This window comes from Mercenaria mercenaria, chromosome 8, assembly GCF_021730395.1.
Source record: "Mercenaria mercenaria strain notata chromosome 8, MADL_Memer_1, whole genome shotgun sequence".
NCBI classification, from domain to species: domain Eukaryota; kingdom Metazoa; phylum Mollusca; class Bivalvia; order Venerida; family Veneridae; genus Mercenaria; species Mercenaria mercenaria.
The window spans coordinates 26,061,164-26,084,227 of NC_069368.1; the positions used below are offsets into that span (position 1 = coordinate 26,061,164).

At 35.9% G+C, this 23,064-nt stretch overlaps 1 protein-coding gene across 1 annotated transcript in view; it reads right to left on the bottom strand.

Moving 5' to 3' along the window:
- LOC123522813 (putative elongator complex protein 1) overlaps positions 1-21,948 on the bottom strand; it is a 37,793-nt gene extending 15,845 nt beyond the window's left edge. The window contains exons 1-18 of the mRNA XM_053549597.1: positions 21,805-21,948; positions 20,405-20,486; positions 19,460-19,540; positions 19,184-19,269; positions 17,158-17,257; positions 16,230-16,320; positions 15,732-15,855; positions 14,256-14,343; positions 13,632-13,859; positions 10,183-10,450; positions 9,618-9,776; positions 6,737-6,843; positions 5,885-5,982; positions 4,987-5,040; positions 3,731-3,833; positions 2,106-2,295; positions 912-1,070; positions 117-266 (exon numbers count right to left, since the gene is read on the bottom strand). Coding sequence (XP_053405572.1) covers positions 117-266; positions 912-1,070; positions 2,106-2,295; positions 3,731-3,833; positions 4,987-5,040; positions 5,885-5,982; positions 6,737-6,843; positions 9,618-9,776; positions 10,183-10,450; positions 13,632-13,859; positions 14,256-14,343; positions 15,732-15,855; positions 16,230-16,320; positions 17,158-17,257; positions 19,184-19,269; positions 19,460-19,540; positions 20,405-20,447 — 2,129 coding nt within the window. The 5' untranslated portion in view covers positions 20,448-20,486; positions 21,805-21,948. The remainder of the gene's footprint in view (positions 1-116; positions 267-911; positions 1,071-2,105; positions 2,296-3,730; positions 3,834-4,986; positions 5,041-5,884; positions 5,983-6,736; positions 6,844-9,617; positions 9,777-10,182; positions 10,451-13,631; positions 13,860-14,255; positions 14,344-15,731; positions 15,856-16,229; positions 16,321-17,157; positions 17,258-19,183; positions 19,270-19,459; positions 19,541-20,404; positions 20,487-21,804) is intronic.
- Between the last annotated feature and the right edge of the window lie 1,116 nt (positions 21,949-23,064).

Consider the following 23,064-nt stretch of genomic DNA (forward strand, 5'->3'; position numbering starts at 1 on the left):
AGCACTTTACTTTGAAAATACTTGTTTTCATCCATGGAGTTTAAGGGTCCCTCTTTCTATGCCACAAATTTTGTCATGTTACACTCCAGACTTTTGTCGGGTACTTTATTACTTACTTGTTTTCATCAATGGACTTGAGGGCCTCTCTTACTGCATCACAAATTTTGTCCACTTTGTTACACTCCTGACTAGAGGCGCTGTCTGGTGCACCTGTTTTATTTCTCTCGTACGCTGCCGTATACATGGTAACAGTTACATCTTCCTCTCTGAAGACGAGTAACAAAGTAACATTTAAAATATGAACTTATTACACAGATACTAAAGAAAAAGGTACAAAATGAATCATTGGACCTCAAGGTGGATCTTTTCTGAGGTCACAAAGTAACATGAGCTGCAATTTTTTACATCTCGCATTGTCATACCAAATGTATGCAGTTTACCAGATGTTGCCCACCACTGAAAGCTTTGAGTACTGATGTGACATTTGAACAGTTACTATTCTAATAATAACTGGACAATTTGGCCATTTTAGAGATTTATAACATAAAATATGGACAAAACTAGAGTAACTAAATCAACTGTTGAACCTCGTTAACTCTAACTCATTGGGACCAACAAAATTTGTTTGTTATCGGTAGTCTGAGTTCACTGCACATTATACAGCGATTTTTGTTGGACCTGACAATGATTTCAAGTGAAGAGTTGTGTCTGAATTATATCAGTTTGAGAGAACAAGGTTTGACTGTAAATGAAGCCAAAAAAACTGACTTGAATCCTTGTTTGAGTAAATTCCAAAATACATTCAAAATTGGGTATTTTGTTGACATTCCCTTTTCCATTTAAACAGATAGAAATGTCGTATAAACCGAGTTTATAAAGAAATCTTTCAAGCAATCAATTCATCTACTTACAACAGATCTGTCAGGAACAAGTTTATGTGATTGACTGCTGCCACTTGTTGTACAAACAACTTGATATTCTGTATAAACGTCTCAGGACTGTGATCATATAACAGGTTCATATTGATTCTGTGCTTTCTCATTATTGTAAATGCATCCAGAAACTGTAGCCTGAAAATTCAGAAAGTCAACAATTGTTACAAATAAACAGTTAACTAGTACAGTCAAACATCGTTAGCTGAAACTCGACGGGACCAGCAAAATGTGTTCGAGAGATCAGTTGTTCGAGTTATCAAACAAAATTCATTATACATTGGAGTTTTCCAGGACCTGACAACCAGTTCAAGAGAAGGGTGGTGCACGTATTATTTGAGTTCCAGTTAACGAAGTTTGACTGTACTAACATGTTTGATGTTTCATTAGGGTTAAATGGCATTTTTCAACTGTATTTAATCATGTAATGGTGGTCATTTAACCTAAGTAGTAATCCTGGATTCTGTACCAGTGCTGGCTTGCATTCCCCAAGTAAAAGAAAACTTCCACATATGATTCAGAGGTGAATGAAGAATGACTTTAGACACACTGTATTCTGTCAAATATTCAGTGAGAACATATGCCTGTCCTTTAGATCAAACTCACAACCTCATAATTCATGGTCTTCTGCTCTACATAGTGAACAAACCTAGCTGGCACTATCATCAATGAAATTAATTGTTGTTAAAATCAAACTTTTCAGAGTGAGTTGAGGGGAATATTTCATTCACACCAAGGGGAAAGTCAAAAGTAGTTTTCAGCTTTACCGGTGGAGGAAAATTAACATCAAATGTCACTTTGCACAATATACATGTATAAGGTAACTGCACACACCCTCAGAAGACCAGTGAACATCCCACAAGCCAATTAGATAACTTCATGAAAACGTTTGACCCTAATAAGGTCAAGGGTAGTAGGTGGGGTACAACTGACTAATATATTTTGACAATGAATGCTGATGTTCTGGCCTAGGAAGTGAAAAAAAGAGGCAAGCATCTGCAAACATAAAGTATTCTAAATTATTGCATGATTCCTTTAACAAACAGTTTTCCCATGATTTGTGTTACTGATCAGTCTATAGTTCAACCATAAATTTTGTATGACTAAAGTCAAAACTTGAATAAATTCTGAAAACTTATTTCTGATGTCATGTAATAAATGCCTAATACATACCTGTCAAGGTGTTTGCGTACAGCAGTTAGTACTAGAGCTCGTGGATGAATGGTTTCTAGGTTACCACGTGGCATCTGAAGTATGACATTTGTATCATCTGCAACTGACACCACAATCTGTGAACCTCTTTCCACTCTACGTACACTTTCATCAAACGGATGTGCTTTCCCATCAGACAATGTTGGTAAGTCTACAAAATAGTAATATGTATTATAATTATAATTTTGATTTTACATGTACCTTTTTCTTCCCTTCATACATTTTAAGTTAATACTTGTACTTGCCTACTTTTCAAATATTCGTACTCGGTATTTTCAATATCAACATCTGAAGCTATCAAATAAAACCTGTAACCTTGACATTTGCCCAAAACCTCAAAAAGCAGCAGAAGTCATCTACTAGTACTGTCTACAGGCTCTTCCTAAGAAGATTGACAGCCACAAACAGCTTTCTTCAGTAAATAATCAGAAACTGTTTATCTCAAGGTAACTGTGACCTCAACCCTTCTTTTACTGATCCCAAAACAATAGGAGTCATCTCCTGTCCACAGGCAATCAGTATAATTGAGCCGTGCCATGAGAAAACCAACATAGTGGCTTTGCGATCAGCATGGATCCAGACCAGCCTGCACATCCGCCCAGTCTGGTCAGGATCCATGCTGTTCACTTTCAAAGCCTATAGCAATTAGAGAAACCGTCAGCGAACAGCATGGATCCTGACCAGACTGTGCGGATGCTGGTCGCAAAGCCACTATGTTGGTTTTCTCATGGCACGGCTCAATTATGAGATTTGAAACCCCCTAAAGTGCTTCAGATACTGATCAGAAGCAGTTGCCAGTTTCAGTTTCAAGGTCATTGTAACCATGTCCTACAACCAACTGACCCCCAAAACATCAGGGGTTATTTGTTCTCCACAGGCAATATGTCTATGAAGTTAAAAGCATCAGGTACAAGTGTTCTTTAGCTATTATGTGGAAACTGTTTGTATTCTCAAGATAAACTTGACCTTTGACCTACTGAACCCCAATGTCAACACCCTATTAAGTCCAAAGGCAGTAGACCCATGTATTCTTTAGTTTCTGACTGGAACTATTTCCATTCTTTAGGTTGATGTGACCTTGAACTTTGACCTACTGACCTTTGAAACAAGTAAGGTCATCTACTGTTCAAAGGCAATCATCCTAATAATCTGACTATGAAGTTTGATACCTGCCTGCAAACGGGTTTCTTAATTATTGAGTTAAAACTGTTTTCAGTCTAGAGTACACAGTGTGCAAAAAGTTCTCTAGTAATTGATCAGAAACAAAATGGTCTACAGACCAACCAATGGCAAAACAATATACCCTCTCCTCTTGAAAAGGAGCATAAAATTGCAAAAAAATCATGCTTTCTTAAATCAATAGTTCGTGTGGTGTTGGAGGTGAACTCATAATAGTGGCTTTCTTGGATACGTCAATTAACCAAAAAAATCCCAACTAATAAATAAAGTTTCCATTTATGTTATCTTTAAAAGCTGAAATTCGTGATTTCATTACACCTTGAAGTAAGTGTTTGGTACAAAACCACAAAATTTCAGTCCCATGAAATAAAATCATTTTTCAGTATTTGAATGTAAAATGTTTTTACCTTTGACTTTTGTATGTAAGCTGATACATCTACAAGTGTGAGACAATGTTGTTAATAGTAGAAACTCGTCATGTACAGAAAATGATGTGCAGTTACTGGCAACCTTTCAAAATAAACATGATACAAATGTTGATGTTTTGTACCATATCCATATAACTTGAATAACAATAATGAAAACTGATACCAATTATTAGCAAATAAATAACAGGGAATCATACACTCAGCTTATTTTCTTACTAAAATCACTATAGAAAACACCACTAAATTAACAAGAGCTCATAGAACTGGAAATGCACCCCCAACGCACCCCCCCCCCCCCCACTGAACCCCTGCCCAGATGCATTCAGTAATTGCACAAGGAACAGAAATTATTTGGTCACTGTACACAAAAGTTCTACTATTCTGGGTCAATGTGACCTTGACCTTTGACCTACTGACCTCAAAATTAATAGGGGTCATCTGCTGGTCATGATCAACCTCCCTATCAAGTTTCGTGATCCTAGGCCTAAGCATTGTCAAGTTATTGTCTGGAAATGGTTTAACTGTTCCGGGTCACTTTGACCTTGCACTCTGACCTGACCTCAAAATCAATAGGGGTCATCAGCTACTCATGACCAACATCCCTATCAACTTTCATGATCCTAGGCACAAGCATTCAAGAGTTATCATCCAGAAACCGTTTAACTGTTCCAGGTCACTGTGACCTTGACCTTTGACATAATAGTCTCAAAATCAATAGGAGTCATCTGCTGGTCATGATCAACTTCCCTAAGAAGTTTCATGATCCTAGGCTCAAGTGTTCTTGAGTTATCATCCGGAAACCAATTAGTCTACATACCGTCAGACCTACTGACCTCAAAATCAATAGGCCTGGGGTCATCTGCTTGTCATGAACAACCTCCCTAAGAAGTTTCATGATCCTAGGCCCAAGTGTTCTTGAGTTATCATCCGGAAACCGTTTAACTGTTCCAGGTCACTGTGACCTTGACCTTTGACCAAATGACCTCAAAATCAATAGGGGTCTTCTGCTTTCATGAACAACCTCCCTAAGAAGTTTCATGATCCTAGGCTCAAGTGTTCTTGAGTTATCATCCGGAAACCAATTGGTCTACATACCGTCAGACCGACAGACATCTGCAAAACAATATACCCCTCCTTCTTCGAAGCGGGGGCATAATAAAACTTGACAAAAAGTGTAATAAACAGAAACTTATTCATTTTTTTTCTTACATATTTTAGTTAAAAGCATAGCTTACCTCAACATTATTCACATAAAATCTGTATCTCTGAGTCAGTCCCAAAACACATGTCTGAAAATAATGCGAGAGCTTGTATTTTTAATTTCCATTCAGTATTAGTCAGTTTTAACATTTTTCTCACATATACAGATTAATAAAAGATCATCAATGATCAAGTTTGATGAAGATATATCAACTGGTCTATTTTCTGAAGTAACTGCCATAGGTAATTTTCCATTACCCTGGCTTTCTGCTAGTTGACTGTAGCTATACCATTTTCAGAGATCTATAAAGAGGGCCATCATTGCCCTAAGCTACTCGTAGGTTTGACACACTGAATCACACAACAATTGTGTTGTATACAAAAATCATGAACCATTTTAAAGGTTCCAATTTAACCCAGGTTGTGACCTTGCAAGGATGTTACAGACCAAGTTTAATGAAGATCTGCCGAAAGATTCATGGGAAAATTTATTTAAAGATAATTTCATTTTTAGCTGTAGCGGACCCTGGAAGGGCCTTATGATGATGTTACAGACCAAGTTTGATGAAGATTCATCAAGCCATTCGTGTGAAGAAGTTGTTACAAGGTATTTCTAAATTTAGCTTTTGCGACCACTAAAAGGGGCCAAGTGCACTCATTTAATTATTTGGGAGAAAACCTTATAATGATGCTATAGACCAAACTGATAAAGTTCCATCAAGTATTTCTTGAGGAAAAAGTCTTTTAAAGGTAGATTCTGTTTTGAATATTATGATATCTGCGGCACTGCAAATCTTCCCTAAAATTGCATAATTACTCCTCAATGCTCTCACCCCTCCAAAATACATCATGCCAAAGAAATCTTCAATTTGTTCTTCTGTATGATGTTTTACTCTACATAACTAACACAAAATCTGAAAGTATCATAGTTACCTCCCCTCCAATATGACAAAGCGCCATCTGTGTGCAAGGGGAAGGAAACTGCACCTCTATTCCATCAGTTGTCTCCCATGGAAGTAACATTTCATCTTCTGTGAATTTTCAAACCAGATAGCTTTAACAACAACTTAACCATGCTTTAACCATAATTTAATGACATAAAAATCATTATAAATCATTTTATGTATAAAATATCTTTTTTAAATGGACTCCTTATTTCAAATTTTCATGCTGAAGGTCAGTTTTTCCCTTCAATATCATGATTTTTTTTTTACAGATGATTTAGTGATACCTGGTTGTTTGAAATTTCCATTTTCCACCAGTCATACTAAATATTATTAAATGCTTTGGATAAATCCACCCATTTGGTTTACCCCTAATTTTTTCCCTCCCTGAATTCACCCAAAACTGGTGCACGAAGTTTGTATATTGTGAAGTAATTGATATTTTTAGGGGTCTGATATCCAAGGATTTCCTAGTTGCTTCATTCCACGATATAAAATCCCAGCAAAGAAATAAAATTAAAATACATTTTTTCTTCCAAAGCTGAAATCAATGAATTTATATCCCCATGAAATAGCTATTTTGACTAAAACAACAAAAATGTTTACAATAAGTTAAATCATGTGAAAAATTGAACCTTTTATCACTAAGTTCAAAATGTATCAATAATTTTGAAATTTTACAGGCTATATCTGTAAGAAATAGATGCAGCCAGCCAGTTAACTTCCCAAATTGACTTTCTGTTCTAATTTCAACTTGCCTTAAACAGCCACCTGCCTTAAGTAGCCAGATTTTGTTGCTCCTTTGGCTGCTAAATACAGGTTTGACAGTGAAAAACAATACCTGGTGTGTACTTGAGCACTGTTCCATCAACAAGCTGTACAGCGAGACATTTTGTGCACGGATCATATGCTGTGTTAAATATCCGAGATTCTACTGTTGTACTTCCACTGCAATAATTTTCAAAGAAAGATGTAAACTTTATGATATGGGGGATTAATTTTCGCAGATTTCATGCTGAGTAATTCCATAAAATTAAATCCCAGTGAACAAGTAAAATCCCTGTTCATTTTACATTTGAATTTAAAACTCACAAATTCATATTCCCACGAAATAGCCATTCCAGCCAAAACCACGAAAAGTTCTTGCCTACAAATTTAATATATGATTTCACAGTACATTAGCTGCAAAATCACACTTGCATGAAAGGATGGAATGGTACCCACTATTACTATAATATAAAGTTATCACTCCACTTTGGGACTTTTTTTGTGTGTTCTTGTTTGTTATCATTTATTTATTTATTTATTTTGTTGGATTTAATGTCGCACTGACACATGATAGGTCATATGGCGACTTTCCAGCTTTTAATAGTGGAGGAAGACCCCAGGTGCCCCTCTGTGCATTATTTCATCAGGAGCGGGCACCTGGGTAGAACCACCAACCTTCCGTAAGCCAGCTGGATCGGTGGTTCTACCCAAGGTGCCACTTGTGATGAAATACTGCACGGAGGGGCACCTGGGGTCTTCCTCCACCATTAAAAGCTGGAAAGTCACCATATCAAGTCATATGGACAGTTGGATACAGTTTAGGAAGCAAGGTATTTTTGTGTTTTAGTTTGTCATTAAGCTATACACGTATAGACAGCTAGACACAATTTAGGTCATGTGACAATACTAAAGCTTTGATGGTGAAAGGAAGACACCCAATGTCTCTTCTGGCACCATTAGTGGCATTGCCAGTGCTTTTGTTGAACCATCCACCTTCCACAAGCATTAAGATGGTAAAACTTCATCAGAGAATAAAACAAGAGGACCATGATGGTCCTGAATCGCTCACCTATCCCCACATGACCCAGTGTTGAACTGAGTATGACGTCGTTATTTCTATTATTTGACAAAGTGACCCAGTTTTTGAGCACATGTGACCTAGATATCATCAAGATAAAAAATTCTAACCAATTTTCATGAAGATCCATTGAAAAATATGACCTCTAGAGAGGTCACAAGGTTTTTCTATTATTTGACCAAATGACCTAGTTTTTGAAGGCACGTGACCCACTTTTAAACTTGACCTAGATATCATCAAGGTGGACATTCTCATCAATTTTCATGAAGATCTCGTGAAAAAAATGGCCTCTAGAGAGGTCACAAGGTTTTTCGATTTTTCGACCTACTGACCTAGTTTTTGACCGCACATGACCCAGTTACGAACTTGACCTAGATATCATCAAGCTGAACATTCTCACCAATTTTCATGAAGATCCATTGAGAAATATGGCCTCTAGAGACATCACAAGGTTTTTCTATTTTTAGACCTACTGACCTAGTTTTTGACCGCACGTGACCCAGTTTCGAACTTGACCTAGATATCATCAAGATGAACATTCTGACCAATTTTCATGAAGATCTCTTGAAAAATATGGCCTCCAGACAGGTCACAAAGTTTTTCTATTTTTAGATCTACTGACCTTGTTATTGACCGCACGTGACCAAGTTTCGAACCTGACCTAGATATCATCAAGTTGAACATTCTGACCAATTTTCATAAAGATCTCATGAAAAATATGGCCTCTAGAGAGGTCACAAAGTTTTTCTATTTTCAGACCTACTGACCTAGTTTTTGACCGCACGTGATCCAGTTTCAAACTTGACCCAGATATCATCAAGATGAACATTCTGACCAATTTTCATGAAGATCCATTGAGAAATATGGCCTCTAGAGAGGTCACAAGGTTTTTCTATTTTTAGACCTACTGACCTAGTTTTTGACCCCACGTGACCCAGTTTCGAACTCGACTTAGATAGCATCAAGGTGAACATTCTGACCAATTTTCATGAAGATCTCATGAAAAATATGGCCTCTAGAGATGTCACAAGGTTTTTCTATTTTTAGATCCACTGACCTAGTTTTTGACCCCACGTGACCCACTTTCGAACTTGACCTAGATATCATCAAGGTGAACATTCTGACCAATTTTCATGAAGATCCATTGAGAAATATGGCCTCTAGAGAGGTCACAAGGTTTTTCTATTTTTAGACCTACTGACCTAGTTTTTGACCCCACGTGACCCAGTTTCGAACTCGACCTAGATATCATCAAGATGAACATTCTGACCAATTTTCATGAAGATCTCATGAAAAATATGGCCTCTAGAGAGGTCACAAGGCTTTTCTATTTTTAGATCTACTGACCTAGTTTTTGACCCCACGTGACCCAGTTTCAAACTTGACCTAGATATCATCAAGGTGAACATTCTGACCAATTTTCATGAAGATCCATTGAGAAATATGGCCTCTAGAGAGGTCACAAGGTTTTTCTATTTTTAGATCTACTGACCTAGTTTTTGACCCCACGTGTCCCAGTTTCGAACTTGACCTAGATATCATCAAGGTGAACATTCTGACCAATTTTCATGAAGATCTCATGAAAAATATGGCCTCTAGAGAGGTCACAAGGTTTTTCTATTTTTAGATCGACTGACCTAGTTTTTGACCGCACGTGACCCAGTTTCGAACTTGACCTAGATATCATCAAGATGAACATTCTGACCAATTTTCATAAAGATCCCATGAAAAATGTGACCTCTAGAGTGGTCACAAGCAAAAGTTTACGCACGCACGCACGCACTGACGCCGGACGACGGACGCCACGCGATCACAAAAGCTCACCTTGTCACTTTGTGACAGGTGAGCTAAAAAGGTAACAGGGAATTACACTTACACCACTGTAATTTTATCACAATTCATTTTAGCTTTGTGGATTACAGAATGTGGAGACTCTGATGTGGATACTGTAGCAAACAGTATAGTGTCTTCAGATATCCACGTAAAATGTGATGTTGCCAATGGGTACCCACAATCCTCCCCTAGCCCTTTGATACTGAAAATACAGTATTACAATAGAAATTCAACACTTTCATGTTTAAATAAAATTTAGTTTTTGGATGTAAAATATAAATCAGTCTGCAACAGGTCAGCCTCACAATGTGTACTAATTTATTCTAACATCAAAGAGGTATATGAAATATATAACAATCTATTTAGAATGAGTTTAGTAAACTATCATAATTGGTGAAAAAAATTTGAAAATTGATCTAAAAATAATAAAGATATAGCCATCTTTCTTTTATCAATTTAATAAAATGGTAGCTGGTTGTTTTGCAACTGTAAAATTTCATGGAAACACACCAACTGCGAAAGTCACTCCTTAAATAGCATGAAACCATTTCTAGGTTTACAGCATTTTCTAAAGTGTGTTTTGATTTAAACATGTTTGGCAGTTTTACCTGAAAATTCCATGCAGTGTTGGAAATGAGCAACATCTTTTAAAACCATTTCCTCCTGCAGCATTCACCTTGACCTCATCACCAGTCTGACTTTTCTCAATGAACTTGAACACTGCCACTCTGTTATCAACAAGCACCACTGCCACATTGTTTGACTGAGGGGGTGGAGCAAACATAACTTGATTGACAGCTGCAGGTAACTGTAATTGATAGGCTGACATTGGGGGAGGGACTACCATATGACGCATGGGTGTCATCAAGACACTTGCTGAAAAGTGTAGTAAAGTAAAATTTAGGATTCTAAAGAACACAATTGAAAATGTTATAGAAATAGGTAATAACTACAATATCAGAAGACCACGCTTTTTACCTCATAGTAACAGAAATTTGACTTAAAAAAAAACAAATCTGATGAATATGCATACAGAAGTAGTTTCATATAGGTACATAAATATATGTACACATTCTTGTACTGCAATCACAATAATTATTGTGTATACAGTGAGTACCTTCAAGACTTTAAATCAATCGATTAATATATAGTCAATTAATATATAAATATGACTCTTTTCTTCTTAAAAAATTGGCAAATGCATGTGTTGACATTTTAGCTGAAAACAAATGCTATTGTGTTGAAAACATACATGAAGTACCTTGCAGTGAGAATTAATAACACGATTTTGATATACTGAAATTTATATCGTGTTGAAGAAATCATTTTGTTTATTAAATGCATGCTAATTCAGGGTTACTCAGACCCCCGCCCCACCCCCTACAAAAAAAAATCCTGTTGTGCTTTAAGCATGTTTCACCTAAAAGAATGAATTAAATATCTACTTACAGTAATAACTTCCACTTTTTTAAAAAAGAAAAGAAAAAGGAACAACCCCCAATTATAATATAGATTAATCCTTCCAATTAATCTTGTTTATTCTGGCTAAATTCCAATTTAATTGTTTGTTGGTAATTTTGCATCGGTTGTCATAACGCTAAGTCGTTGCTATGGAATGTATCGCGAGATTCCGATTTGCCATTTAGCACGAGGCCGTTTTAAGAACAACCCGCCCACCGCACCCCTTTTTTAGCATAATTTAAATACTATTTCGTTTGTTTTATGATACTATAGATTTTCAATCAATAATTATAATGGTAAAGTATTAAGGCAGTTACACGTTATATGCAATACTTGCCTATTTTTACAACATTCTTGTTACTTTTTTGCTGCCGAGTTTTTCTCACTCTTTCAGAATGCTTTACTTTTTATGGCATCAGATGTTAAAGCACATGAGTCAAGAAACGCTATAACCAGACAGAATCGACACAATATGCTACTTTTGAAGTTCAACATCATAGTGTCGCTCAGAAGCCAATGATTTAAAATTCAGCCTTATTCGGAATGATCACAGGATACGATGAAACCGGTGACACTGTGATGGAAATGTATTCTGTACTAGTTCAAAAATATCTATTGACCGTTATAATTCACCAGCGTTAACTTTTACTTGTGTTTAAATGTGCTTATTTTAAAGAACTTGACACTTTAAGACATCTTTACCTAATTTATGATTTTGATTACTTATACCATTTGTAATCAGATGTACATGGTGACATTTAGAAATGATGTGAAGTGCTGCGTTTAGGAGATACATATATTCCTGTTTGTTAACTTTTACTTAGGTTTAAAGGTGCTTATTTGAAACACTTGACTCTAAGACATTTTGCCTAGTTTATGATTATGATTACTTATACCATTTGCAAATCAGATGTACATGGTGACAGTTATAAATGATGTGAAGTGAGTGCGTCAAGGAGATACATATATTCCTGTTTGTTCATTTTAAAATTGCTTAGCTTGTTATCTTAAGCCGGTACAACAGAACTTATAACTTTAAACTCTAAATATTTTCTTTTACTTTCATCTCTTTATTTATTTTCTCTCTTCTAATCTTTCTTCTGTCATACTGGCGGAAAATTCTTACGTCTGGGTGCGACTAGGGCATGCCATACTGAGTTGTTAACTGTCAATTACTAAATCTTTTTGCATACTCATAGGTCCCCGACCAGCCGCCGCCATTTACCGGGGTTGGTGACACTCCGTGGTTCAAAATTCAATTTTTTTCTGGTTCCATTTTTTTCGAGTATATAAGAATTGGCCAGAGAGCGAAAAGGGCTAGGCGTTCTTATAGTTGCTCAACATTTACATAGGTTACATTTGTTGTTATTAGGTTTATGTTGCACCAATGGTATCTGGTTCGTATATGGTACATGGTGTACCTGGTTATTGTATGGTACCAAAGGGGTACCTGGTTTGTATAAGGTACATGGAAGTACCTGGTTCGTATATGGTACAAAATGGGTACCGGGTTCGTATATGGTACATGGAAGTACCTGGTCCGTGTATGGTACAAAATGGGTACCGGGTTCGTATATGGTACATGGAAGTACCTGGTTCGTATATGGTACAAAATGGGTACCTGGTTTGTAAATGGTACATGGAAGTACCTGGTTTTTTATATGGTACCAAAGGTGGGTGCCTGGTTCTACCTGGCTTTGGCGCAACGAGGTTCAAAATATCTAAGGTCATGCCCGGGTCGCACCCTTTGTGAGGATTTTCAACTTCAATCGCCATTTAACGTTTGAAGTTGTAAGCCACTATGACCGTCTTTCAATCCACACTTACCCTAAACGAAAAATAAACTTGTGTTTATAATCGGAAGTGTTTTTATTTTCTTTTAAACATGAAAGCTTAGGTTATATGATGGTACGTCAACCTAGGAATTCTATCCTAGAATAAAACCTGGCTATGTTTAAAAGCAAACACATTGTGTGAATTTTAATGTCCAAGAAAGGGCCATAACTCTAAAAATAATAATCAGACATGAAAGTCCAAAAACTATGCAAATATCCACTTCTTGTTGATGATGTATACAAAGTTTCATTTGAATTGGATAGAAACAGTGACTGTAGAAGTTGAGTACACAAGGAAGTGTGATGCATGCATTAACATGTAGATGGATGGACAGACAGTTCAAACATTATATGCGCCATGTTTTCAACCTCAGGGACATAAAAAACTATTATGCTATAAGTCTGAACTGGCAATCAGTTCAAACTGGCTAGTAAGTATAAACTAGCCATAAGTGTAAACTGGCAATCACTACGATCTAGCAATATGTATAAAACTGCAAGTCAGTATAACTGCAAATGAGCATAAACTGGTAAGTAAGTATAAACTGCAAATAAGTATAAACTGACAATGCGTAAATTTAAACTGGCATTAAGTCTGACCTGGCAATTCATGTAAACTAACAATCAATATGATCTGGCAATAATTATTAACTTGCAATCAGTATTAATTGGGAATTCATAGTAAGCTGCCAGTCAGTATGAGCTGCAATAAAAGTATAAAATGGCAATCATTACAAACTGTAAATCAGCATTAGATCTACCTCCATCTATTACTGCCACTAAAGCTTGATCCTCAGAACATCTTCCCATACTGTATGTTGTAGTCCAGGCCCAGGTATATTGAAAATATCCTCCATTTTTACATATCACATGCAGTTTGTATTCCTGTTCCGGGTCCCACAATATTGCACCTATGCTCTGTTCAAGGCCCTCAAAATGTAAACTCTGTTTTAAGTACCAGTGATAGTTTCCTGTAGTCCACAGCTGCACTGAAAACATATCAACATAACACTGTGACCAATGGATTAATATTACATCCAAAATCATTCTTCAACTTTTACAACCTTCCTAAACCATGCTTGAATGTTTTCAACTCCTTGCCCCCTTAATAACCTTTGTTCATTGCACTGAACAAAATTATCTAAACTTAATTAACAAATATTTAAAAATTAGACTTTTCCCCTTAAGACTACCAGCCAAAGCCTATCCGCTTCCCCCTGCTCCCACAACTATGTAAACAGATTCTGGAAACATCAGCTTCAAAGAGTTATCTTTTCATTAAAATAGGTGCCCTTCAACAATGCTGTTGCCTTTTAAAACATGATTTTGGGTCCAAAAGTCATGTCTCAGTGAATGCTGACCCCACAGCCTATATATATGCTTACCATATGATTTTGGGTTACTATCTTCACTGAGATCTTCACACCAAACTGCCAGTATAGTGGAGTCATTGTTCCAGTAGACTTCCTTTACCTTAAACAATAACAGGCAATGGATTAGTCCTTGTAAAAAACTGCAAAACAAATGCACATCAGGGGTGTGGAATTCCTATGTCCGACTTGTCCGACTCGGGACTTTTTGACGGCGGACAAGTGAGTTTTCACATTCCGTTTGTCCGTGGACAAGCACAAATTTTCTGGTTTGAAATGAGAAAGGAAAGAATAATTTAGAAACGATGAACAGTGCTTCAAGTTTATGGAGTTTATAAAAGAATTTGACGTACGAAACGGACTTTTCACCAGCCGAGCGGCCTCTCGATTTCAAGTTTTGGGAAAACCAAACTGCGTCTAAATTTAGCATCTCTTTCTCTGCATTCTGATTGGTTCCCTGTCATGATCTCGCATGATTTTTGCACACGATAACTCGGCGAATAGAAACCGGAAACGTAAACAAATATCACAACGTTTTGGACAAATTCATTGTTACAACTTCGTCTGCCAACAAGAATGGAAGTCAACAGTCAAAGCACAAAGTGCTCGCTAGTACGAGTCAGGAAGTATGATGTTTTCTGACAGAAAGTTTCATGCTTTCTCACGTGGCTTCGCATGGGATGATGGGCAGTCTTTTAGGCCTCGCGGATGAACACAAGCTAAAGTGTCAAAAGCTTTTTTTTGAAACAGCTAATATACTTTATTATGTTTGCTTTTGTAACTACTTGTAGATTATTGTCCAATATAAAGAATTATTTGCATGCTAAAATGTTGAAAATCCGGGCAAGTAAGTTTTGACTGCGGACAAGTAGATTTTTAAGTCGCACTTGTCCGTGGACAAGTGAAAAATATTGGGATTTCCACACCCCTGCACATTCTATATGGGGCAATACTTTTTAGTACAGGGAAACCCCTTGAAACTTAAGTACCCTTTTATAAAAAGCCCCATCTAACAGTAGCCTTAACAGCTTCTTTGTATATACACTTTGATTACGTAAAATTAAGACAGAGAAACAGATATGTATTTTCAATTTGTTTTTTCTTTTTTTTTTTGATTGGTGATACAATTATAGGTCTTATTGCGACTTCCAGCTTTGATATGGAAGAAGACCCCAGATGCTCCTCAGCGCATTATTTCATCACGAGCAGGTAGCTGGGTAGAACCAACGACTTTCCTTAATCCAGCTGGATGGCTTCCTCACATGAGGAATTCAATGCCCGAGTAAGGATCGAACCCACATTGATGAGGGGCAAGTGATTTGAAGTCAATGGCCGTAACCACTCTGCTATGGTGGCTCCTATTTTCAATTCTGAACTATAGATTAAAAAGAGTCTTGTATAAAACTGAAATACAAGATTCAAGTCAGCATAGCAATTGCAAGGAAGGTATGTACCTGTTAGCAGTACAGAGTTGTGTCCCTTGCTACTTACCTTGACTTGACTGACAGAGAAAGGCAGAGTAAACTCCCCATGCCTCAGACCATTTCTCTCAAAGAATGCAATATCATGTTTGTTAGGACGTCTCTGTGAAGTGGCTATCAAACTCCCACTTGGCCTATAATACAACAAGGTAACACATTTTGGGAGTCTAAAATTTCATGAAGTTCTGAAACTGAATCATGCAAGGTTAAATCTTCACTTAAGATGTCAATTTTACTCTTTAATTTAATTAACATCCAAATCTGCATAAGGACTTATTTTCAAGAAATAATCTAGAACAACAGGGTAATAAAAATTTACCCCATATATACAAATCTGATTTTACAGAAAGATGAGCCTTAAAGTAAGTGTGTGTATGTGATCGGTTTAACGTCTTTTTCATGATTACTACTTTAAAAATCTGGGGTGACTCTGGTTAGCGCATGCAAGTAAAAATAGAAGCACCACAATTATTCTTCAGTCTACATGTACAATGAAGCGTACAATTACCTCCATGACAAGGACTGTTCAATACCGTCAACATTCTCGCTGGTAGAGTGATGTACACCTTCTCTTGTCCAGACACACATTTTCCGAGCTCCTGCAAGTTTATCATATAATATAGCCTCTTTCATATATGTAAAATTAGGTTTAAGATTTAAAATCTCCTAAGAATCAATAGAATACAGCATAATTTTGCAATCATAATTTAGGTTATTTAGCATCATTTCCGACCTTCCCAAATTTTCCATCCATCTCATTTTGAAAGATGGCAAATTCAGAGAAAGGAAATTTTTTAAAACTATATACCTTGCTTTTAATCTTAACCACTGAACAAACCAAGAACATACAGAGCAAGCTTAGTGTGATTCTAACCAGTAGTTTCAGAGGAGAAATTACTTGTAACTTAAGCAAAAATGCTGATGCAGGACAATGGATGCTGGACAGTCCACTATGCTAACAACTCACCTTGTACAAAAGCTACCTCTTCAGACAAAGCCAAGGCCACTGGCAAATAACAAGTAAGCTGGCTGTATTGAACAGAGTTTTCTTATTATAAAATGTATTTGAAATAAGTAAGAGGTAAAAAATTTTCAGAGTAAGATGCTATGAAGTCAAGCTTTTAAAGGTAATAGGTCAACATATTTTGAAGTAAGAGGTCTAAACTTTTTTTTTTCATTTAGAAGTCAAAAGTTTTTAGAGTAAGATGATAGAGAAAGAGGTTAAAAGTCTTAAGAGTAATAAGTCAAAAGAAAAAGGAAATTTTTCAGTTTGTATGTACCAACTGTTATACAAATGACTGATAACAGCAGTTTTATTGGTTGATAAATGTAAAAACATCTTTAAGTAATGTGGCATTGCTATATTAATCAGGTAAACTATTTTGTCCCATTTGTAAGTTTTACAGTAGTGAAGAAAACAAAATGTCAGGACTAACCTGTATTTGGATGTATAGAACTTATTGCAAAGTACTGTCCGTCCGCTTTCCAGGTAATTCTTGGTACACGGTCATCCCATGTCATAGCTGGTTTTACCTCCTGAAAGAGCAAATAACTATTTTTGTATGAAATAGATTCATGATTAAACTTCACTCAATTAATACTGCAAAGTTTACATACATGTGTGTTCATAGAACTCTGGTGCCCCTACCTCCTGTTCACTGTATTAGCAATTAGGAGTGACCTGTCGCTTTTATTTTTAGATTTGGATTTCCCAGACTGTTCCATTAATTAAATAAAGGGTTTGAAAGATATTTGACTTATTTAAAACTATAAATATATTTCAAATACTAAGCAGACTGAAATTGCATTGATAGCTCAGTTTGTAGAATTGAGGAATCTTGCTAGTAATTCAACTTTTGCAATTAGGAGGCTGTGGGTTCGAATCCCGCACAGGGCGCTTTGTTTTATGATTGTATTTTTTTTATTTATATTTTTCATGTTTATTTTTTTATTTCATTTTATTTCATCATTCCAATTTCATTTTTTAATGTCATTCATACAATTTCAATACATTTAACACATTTCAAACACACGCGCCCAATGGACCATCCTCACACTTGCTGGCGGCGTCGGTTTCCTCCAAATCAGTGTCATCAGCTAGTTGAATGACCAGATTGTCAAGAGCTAAGTCAACCATGTTGAATAATTCACAATCAAAAAGATATTTTAAAAACCTATGTTATATGCGAAAATAGCAAAATAATACAGGTAATGCAATTCAAATACATCTTTAACATTATTATTAATTGTATATTACCAAAATATGAAATGAAAAAAACAAACAATATAAAATGAAAAAAATATTGATCTCCGTTGGAATTCGAACTCACAAAAGTTAGATTCTAGAGCTGCCACGCTTACCACTACACCACGGCGTCCAATTGTCGAAGAGAAAGTAATCAATTATTTATTATAAAAATAAGTTATAAAAAGGTAGGGTACCCCTTTACTGAAGTGGTTTATTCCAGTAACCTTTCAAATCTATTAATAAAAGCGACAGGTCACTCCTAAATGCTAATACATGGTTTAATGACTCCAGATGAAATATTTTTAAGATAAATGCAACAAAAACTTTAAATCACTTCCTGTGTATTTAACTAAGTTAAATGCCATAAGTTTGTTCTTGCAGAACGAAATCCACAAAACTCAGGTGCATAAATTCACATGCAGAATGACATTCCTATATAGTTTCATGACTCTAGGTCAAACAGATCTCAAGATATAAGCAACACATATTTTTAAGCATTAATGTGTATATTTCACTAAGTCAAGGACCATAACTCTGGTCTGGCTGAGTGGAATTCCAAACATAACAACAGGTGCAAAACTTCACATACTAAACAACAACCCTGTAATGTTTTGCGATTCTAAGTCAAGAACTTTTTGAGATGCAAGCAACACAAACTTTTATGCTCATTTATGCATATTTTTTACTAAGTCAAGTGGCATAACTACGGTCTGGCTAAGTGAAAATTCGAACAAAACCCCAGGTGTACAACATGAACTTCACATGCCGAATGATATTCTTAAATTACTTTTCTGTGCTCCATTACAGAATGCCTATCACAGGAAGTCCATAAAATGTTCAACAAATGTGTTGGTTCAATGCCGATATGGATAACACTCTTTTTAAGTTACGAAACGGCAGTCAGTTTACTTAAACAGTATTTCTAGATTATGTACCAGTACTGAATTATTATTTGAACCGCACAATGAGAAAACCAACAAAGTGCATTTGCGATCAGCATGGATCCGGACCAGCCTTCGCATCTAAGCAGCCTGGTCAGGATCTATGCTGTTTGCTAACAGTTTCTCTAATTGCAATAGGCTTTGAAAGCGAACAGCATGGCTCCTGACCAGACTGCGTGGATGCGCAGGCTAGTCTGGATCCATGCTGGTTGCAATTGCACTATGTTGGTTTTCTCATGGTGCGGCTCATTTATAAGAAACAGTCCTAAATACCTCAGGTTTGACATAAGCTGCCTGTTTTCCTGCTGATCCATGAAACTGTGTCTCCTTCTTTCCCCAGCCAACCTGGACAAACTCAGCTGTTAGAAAAATGTAAGAAACTTTTATTCAGGTTGATACTTTTGAAGAACAATGTCACAAGGCACTTTTACAGACAGAAGAAGCCAAACTGCAAAATGAATTGAAATAACTATCAACATTTCTTTCAGTGTCTACTCTAAATAATGAATAAAAACATGCAATTCACAAAATGTGATAACTGTGACCTACCTTCACCAGACTTGTCAGGATGTAAACTTAGCTCAATTATAGGATCAAACTCTCGAGTCATCATAATTAAAGTCTCAGCACCTGCAAAATTAGCAAGAGGATCCATTAAATTTATTTAGTGATATATGCAGGATTTCTAGAGCTAAGATAATGTCCAACTTTAGTAGCACAATATTACTCAAGGTAAAAAAACTTATATTTTTGATACAAAACTTAAACTTTACTAATACAATAACTTCTAATCTAATCCAGTTTACTCTTTTTAGTAAAAAGTGTTTACGTGCAAAGCAATGGCTGAGTGGAAAGGATATTATAATGTACTTCATTCTACAGTAAGCTAAAAATGAAATTGTTTGTTTTACCCTGAACCTTCACATTAAAGTGTCAACTTCATCATCACAGTTTTTCCTTCAGATAAAAGGCTGAAAGGAATGTAATGCGAATGACATAGAGGTAACAGGGGGTGACATACAGGTAACAGGAGGTGACAGAGACATAACAGAGGGTGACAGAGGTAACAAGGGGTGAAAAAGAGGTAACAGGGGGTGACAGAGAGGTAACAGAGGGTGACAGAGAGGTAATGGGGGTGACAGAGAGGTAATGGGGGTGACAAAGAAGAAAATAGTGTGACTTAGCAGCTGCAGGAAGAGAGGTAATAGGGGGTGACAAAGAGGTTGAGGAGTATTTGGGGTGACAAAGAGGAAAAGAGGGTGACGGAGAGGTAATAGGGGAGACAGAGCTTTTGGGCAAAACAGAGATAATAGGGTTGACAGAAAGGTAACGGGGATGACAGAGAAGTAATGGGGTTGGCTGAGAGTCAGCAGGGGTAATAGAGGTAGCAGGGTGACATAGAGGTAATTGGGGTATGACAACTGAATGACAACTGAATAGTTGTAGTAAGACTTGTCTATTACAAATAATAACAATAAGGAAACTTTATCAAACCTGTAGTAAGAATGACTAGCTCCTGTTCTGGGCTCCATGACATTGCTGTGAGGCCAGAGTCCACAGTTCCTACACATTCTACCTGTGTTAGTAAAAATAATCTCACTTTGTTAACTAGATGTGTGTCCGCAGGACACAGGTGCCCCAACTTCCTGTCACTGTACATGGTTTCATGACATTAGGTGAAATATTTTTGAAATATGTGCAATACAAACTTTTAAGCATGTTATGTGTACTTTTCACTAAGTGAAGGACCATAACTCTGGACTAATAGTGTAAAATCCCAAAGAGAACACCAGGTACACAACTTCACAAACATGTTATTTAACAATCCTCCAGAATTTTCTAAGTACAAAAGGGGACCTGAAATACTGTTGAAAAACGGCGTTAAACCCAAAACAAACAAACAAACAAAACAAAAGGGGACATTATTTAGTCAAAATGCAAGTCAGAGTTATGGGACTTGCTGCCATTACCTAGTTTTATAACCCTGAAGACAAACGTGAAGTTTCAATTCAATAACTGCATTAGTTTTGGAGCTAGGAACTTGTATGCAAAACTTTAAAGTCCAAAGGGGGCATAAGTTGCCAAAAATACAATCATATCAGCGTTATAGGACTTGAGTGAGGTTCATATCTGATCGAGTAAAAAGAGAAAAAAGTTTCAAACTTATATGCCTTTTAATGATGGCTATACGTACTTGCATGCAAAACTTTACCAAGGTGTGATGCCAATGTCGGTGCCAGGGTGAGTAGAATAGTTCAGACTATTCTTCGAATTCTTCGAATAGTCAAGCTAAAAAACACTAAGTGCACAACTTCACATAATGAATAACAATTCTGTGAGGTTAGACGACTCTGGGTCAAATACTTTTTGAGATATGCATGACACAAGTTATGATGGATCGACAGACAAACAGACAAGGGCAACTCTTAATGCCCCCCATGACCCTTGCCCCTACACCTCCAAAAATTTAGGGGGCTCAAAAAATTATTTTATGGACATATCCGTTCTTTTTTTGCCTTTTTGAGTATAATGCCGCTCTAAGTAGCAATTCCTTTAATGTGACAACAACCAACCAAATGCTCTTGATACAGAGGTATAAACATCCTAACATAATGTGTATAATCTTGTAACAGGATGATTATGTATATTGATAGCAAGAGAGATGAACAGAAAGGCTTGAGGGTTTAACCTATGTTAAACTCTAAAGAGCAACCAGCTCTCTAAAATGGGAAAATATTTTCTTCCCCATTCAATAAAATTCTTAGCATAATTATACCTCTCCAGGGTAACAACCTATACATATTTTTAACTTCCAAATGAACATGCTCTATAGACGTCAACAGTAATAGAGAAAATACACACTAAAGATTTATGTGTCTATCACACACCCATACCTCAAATGAAAGTACATTCCACAGCAACAGGTCCCCAGTGTCAGTTGCTGCACACACTGAAAATTCCTCCGGCAGATGTCTGATAGATATGAACTTGGCATCCTGTTTTTGGTCTGGAACGTTTTCAAGATCCAACTTTCCACCCACCTTAATAAAAGAAACATTACTAAAGAAAGGTAATGCAATATCTCTACAATTACACTTTTATTCTTATAAGGCAAAGTAAAACCCCTTTTAACACAAAACATTTAGCAAAAAAAAAATTTTGTTTAAATTGCCTCAAATTTCTAAATGGACGGTCCAAATTCAAGGGCTACTTTTTTTAGAGGGGTGTTACCAAATTTTTTACTTTGGGAATGGGCATTTTTTTGCGGGAAAAAGGAAAAATTTTTTTTTTTCCAGGCCCAAAAAAACAGAAGGCGGATTTAAAATTTGGTTTTATTTGAAAATTAGATATTTGAAAATTTTTTTTTTTTCAAATATAAAAAAAATTCCCTTTTTTGAATTTTTTCACAAAAAAAAAATTCATTTAAAAGGTTTTGCTTAAAAAATTTTAAAAGGGGTTTTTTGATGATAAAACAAAAAAGGTCTAGTACAAAATTTTTTATAAATTTAAAATCCCTCTTTTTTTAATTTTTTTTTTTTAAAAAAATTTTTGGGGTTTAAAGGGCCTTGTATGGTTTAAATTTAAATTTTTAAAAATTTCCCTTGCCTTTCGGGGGGCCCAAAAATGTTAAATTTTTTTAAAACAAAAACCAAAGTTTAAAAAAAAAAGCAATTTTGGTTTTATGTTCTCCTACTTATTAAAATTTTGGCAAATGCTTTTTAAAAAGGGTTTTTTTTAAAAGGGGGGATAAAAAAAAAATTTTGGCATTACTAAAAAAGGGGTTTTTTTAAAAAACCAAATTTCCCAAGAATAAAAATAAAATTGGGAAAAAAATTTAAACTTTGGAAAATCAAAAAATTAGGTTTTTTTTTAAATTTTAAAAAACAAAAACCCCCCTCTTTAATTTTCTATTAAAAAAAAATAATTTAATTTCTCCATTTTTTTTAAATTTTCTCAAAATTTTCATTTCAAAAAATAAAAAGCTTGCTTTTTAAAAAAAAATCCTTTTTAAAGTAGGGTTTTTTACCAGAAAATGTTTTTCTAAGCAAAAAGGCAATTTTTTTAAAAATGTTGATTAGTTTCTTACCCTTTGTTTTTAAGTAATCGGTCCCCGGTTTCAAAGAAATTTTAAATTTTAAAAAAAGTGGAAACAA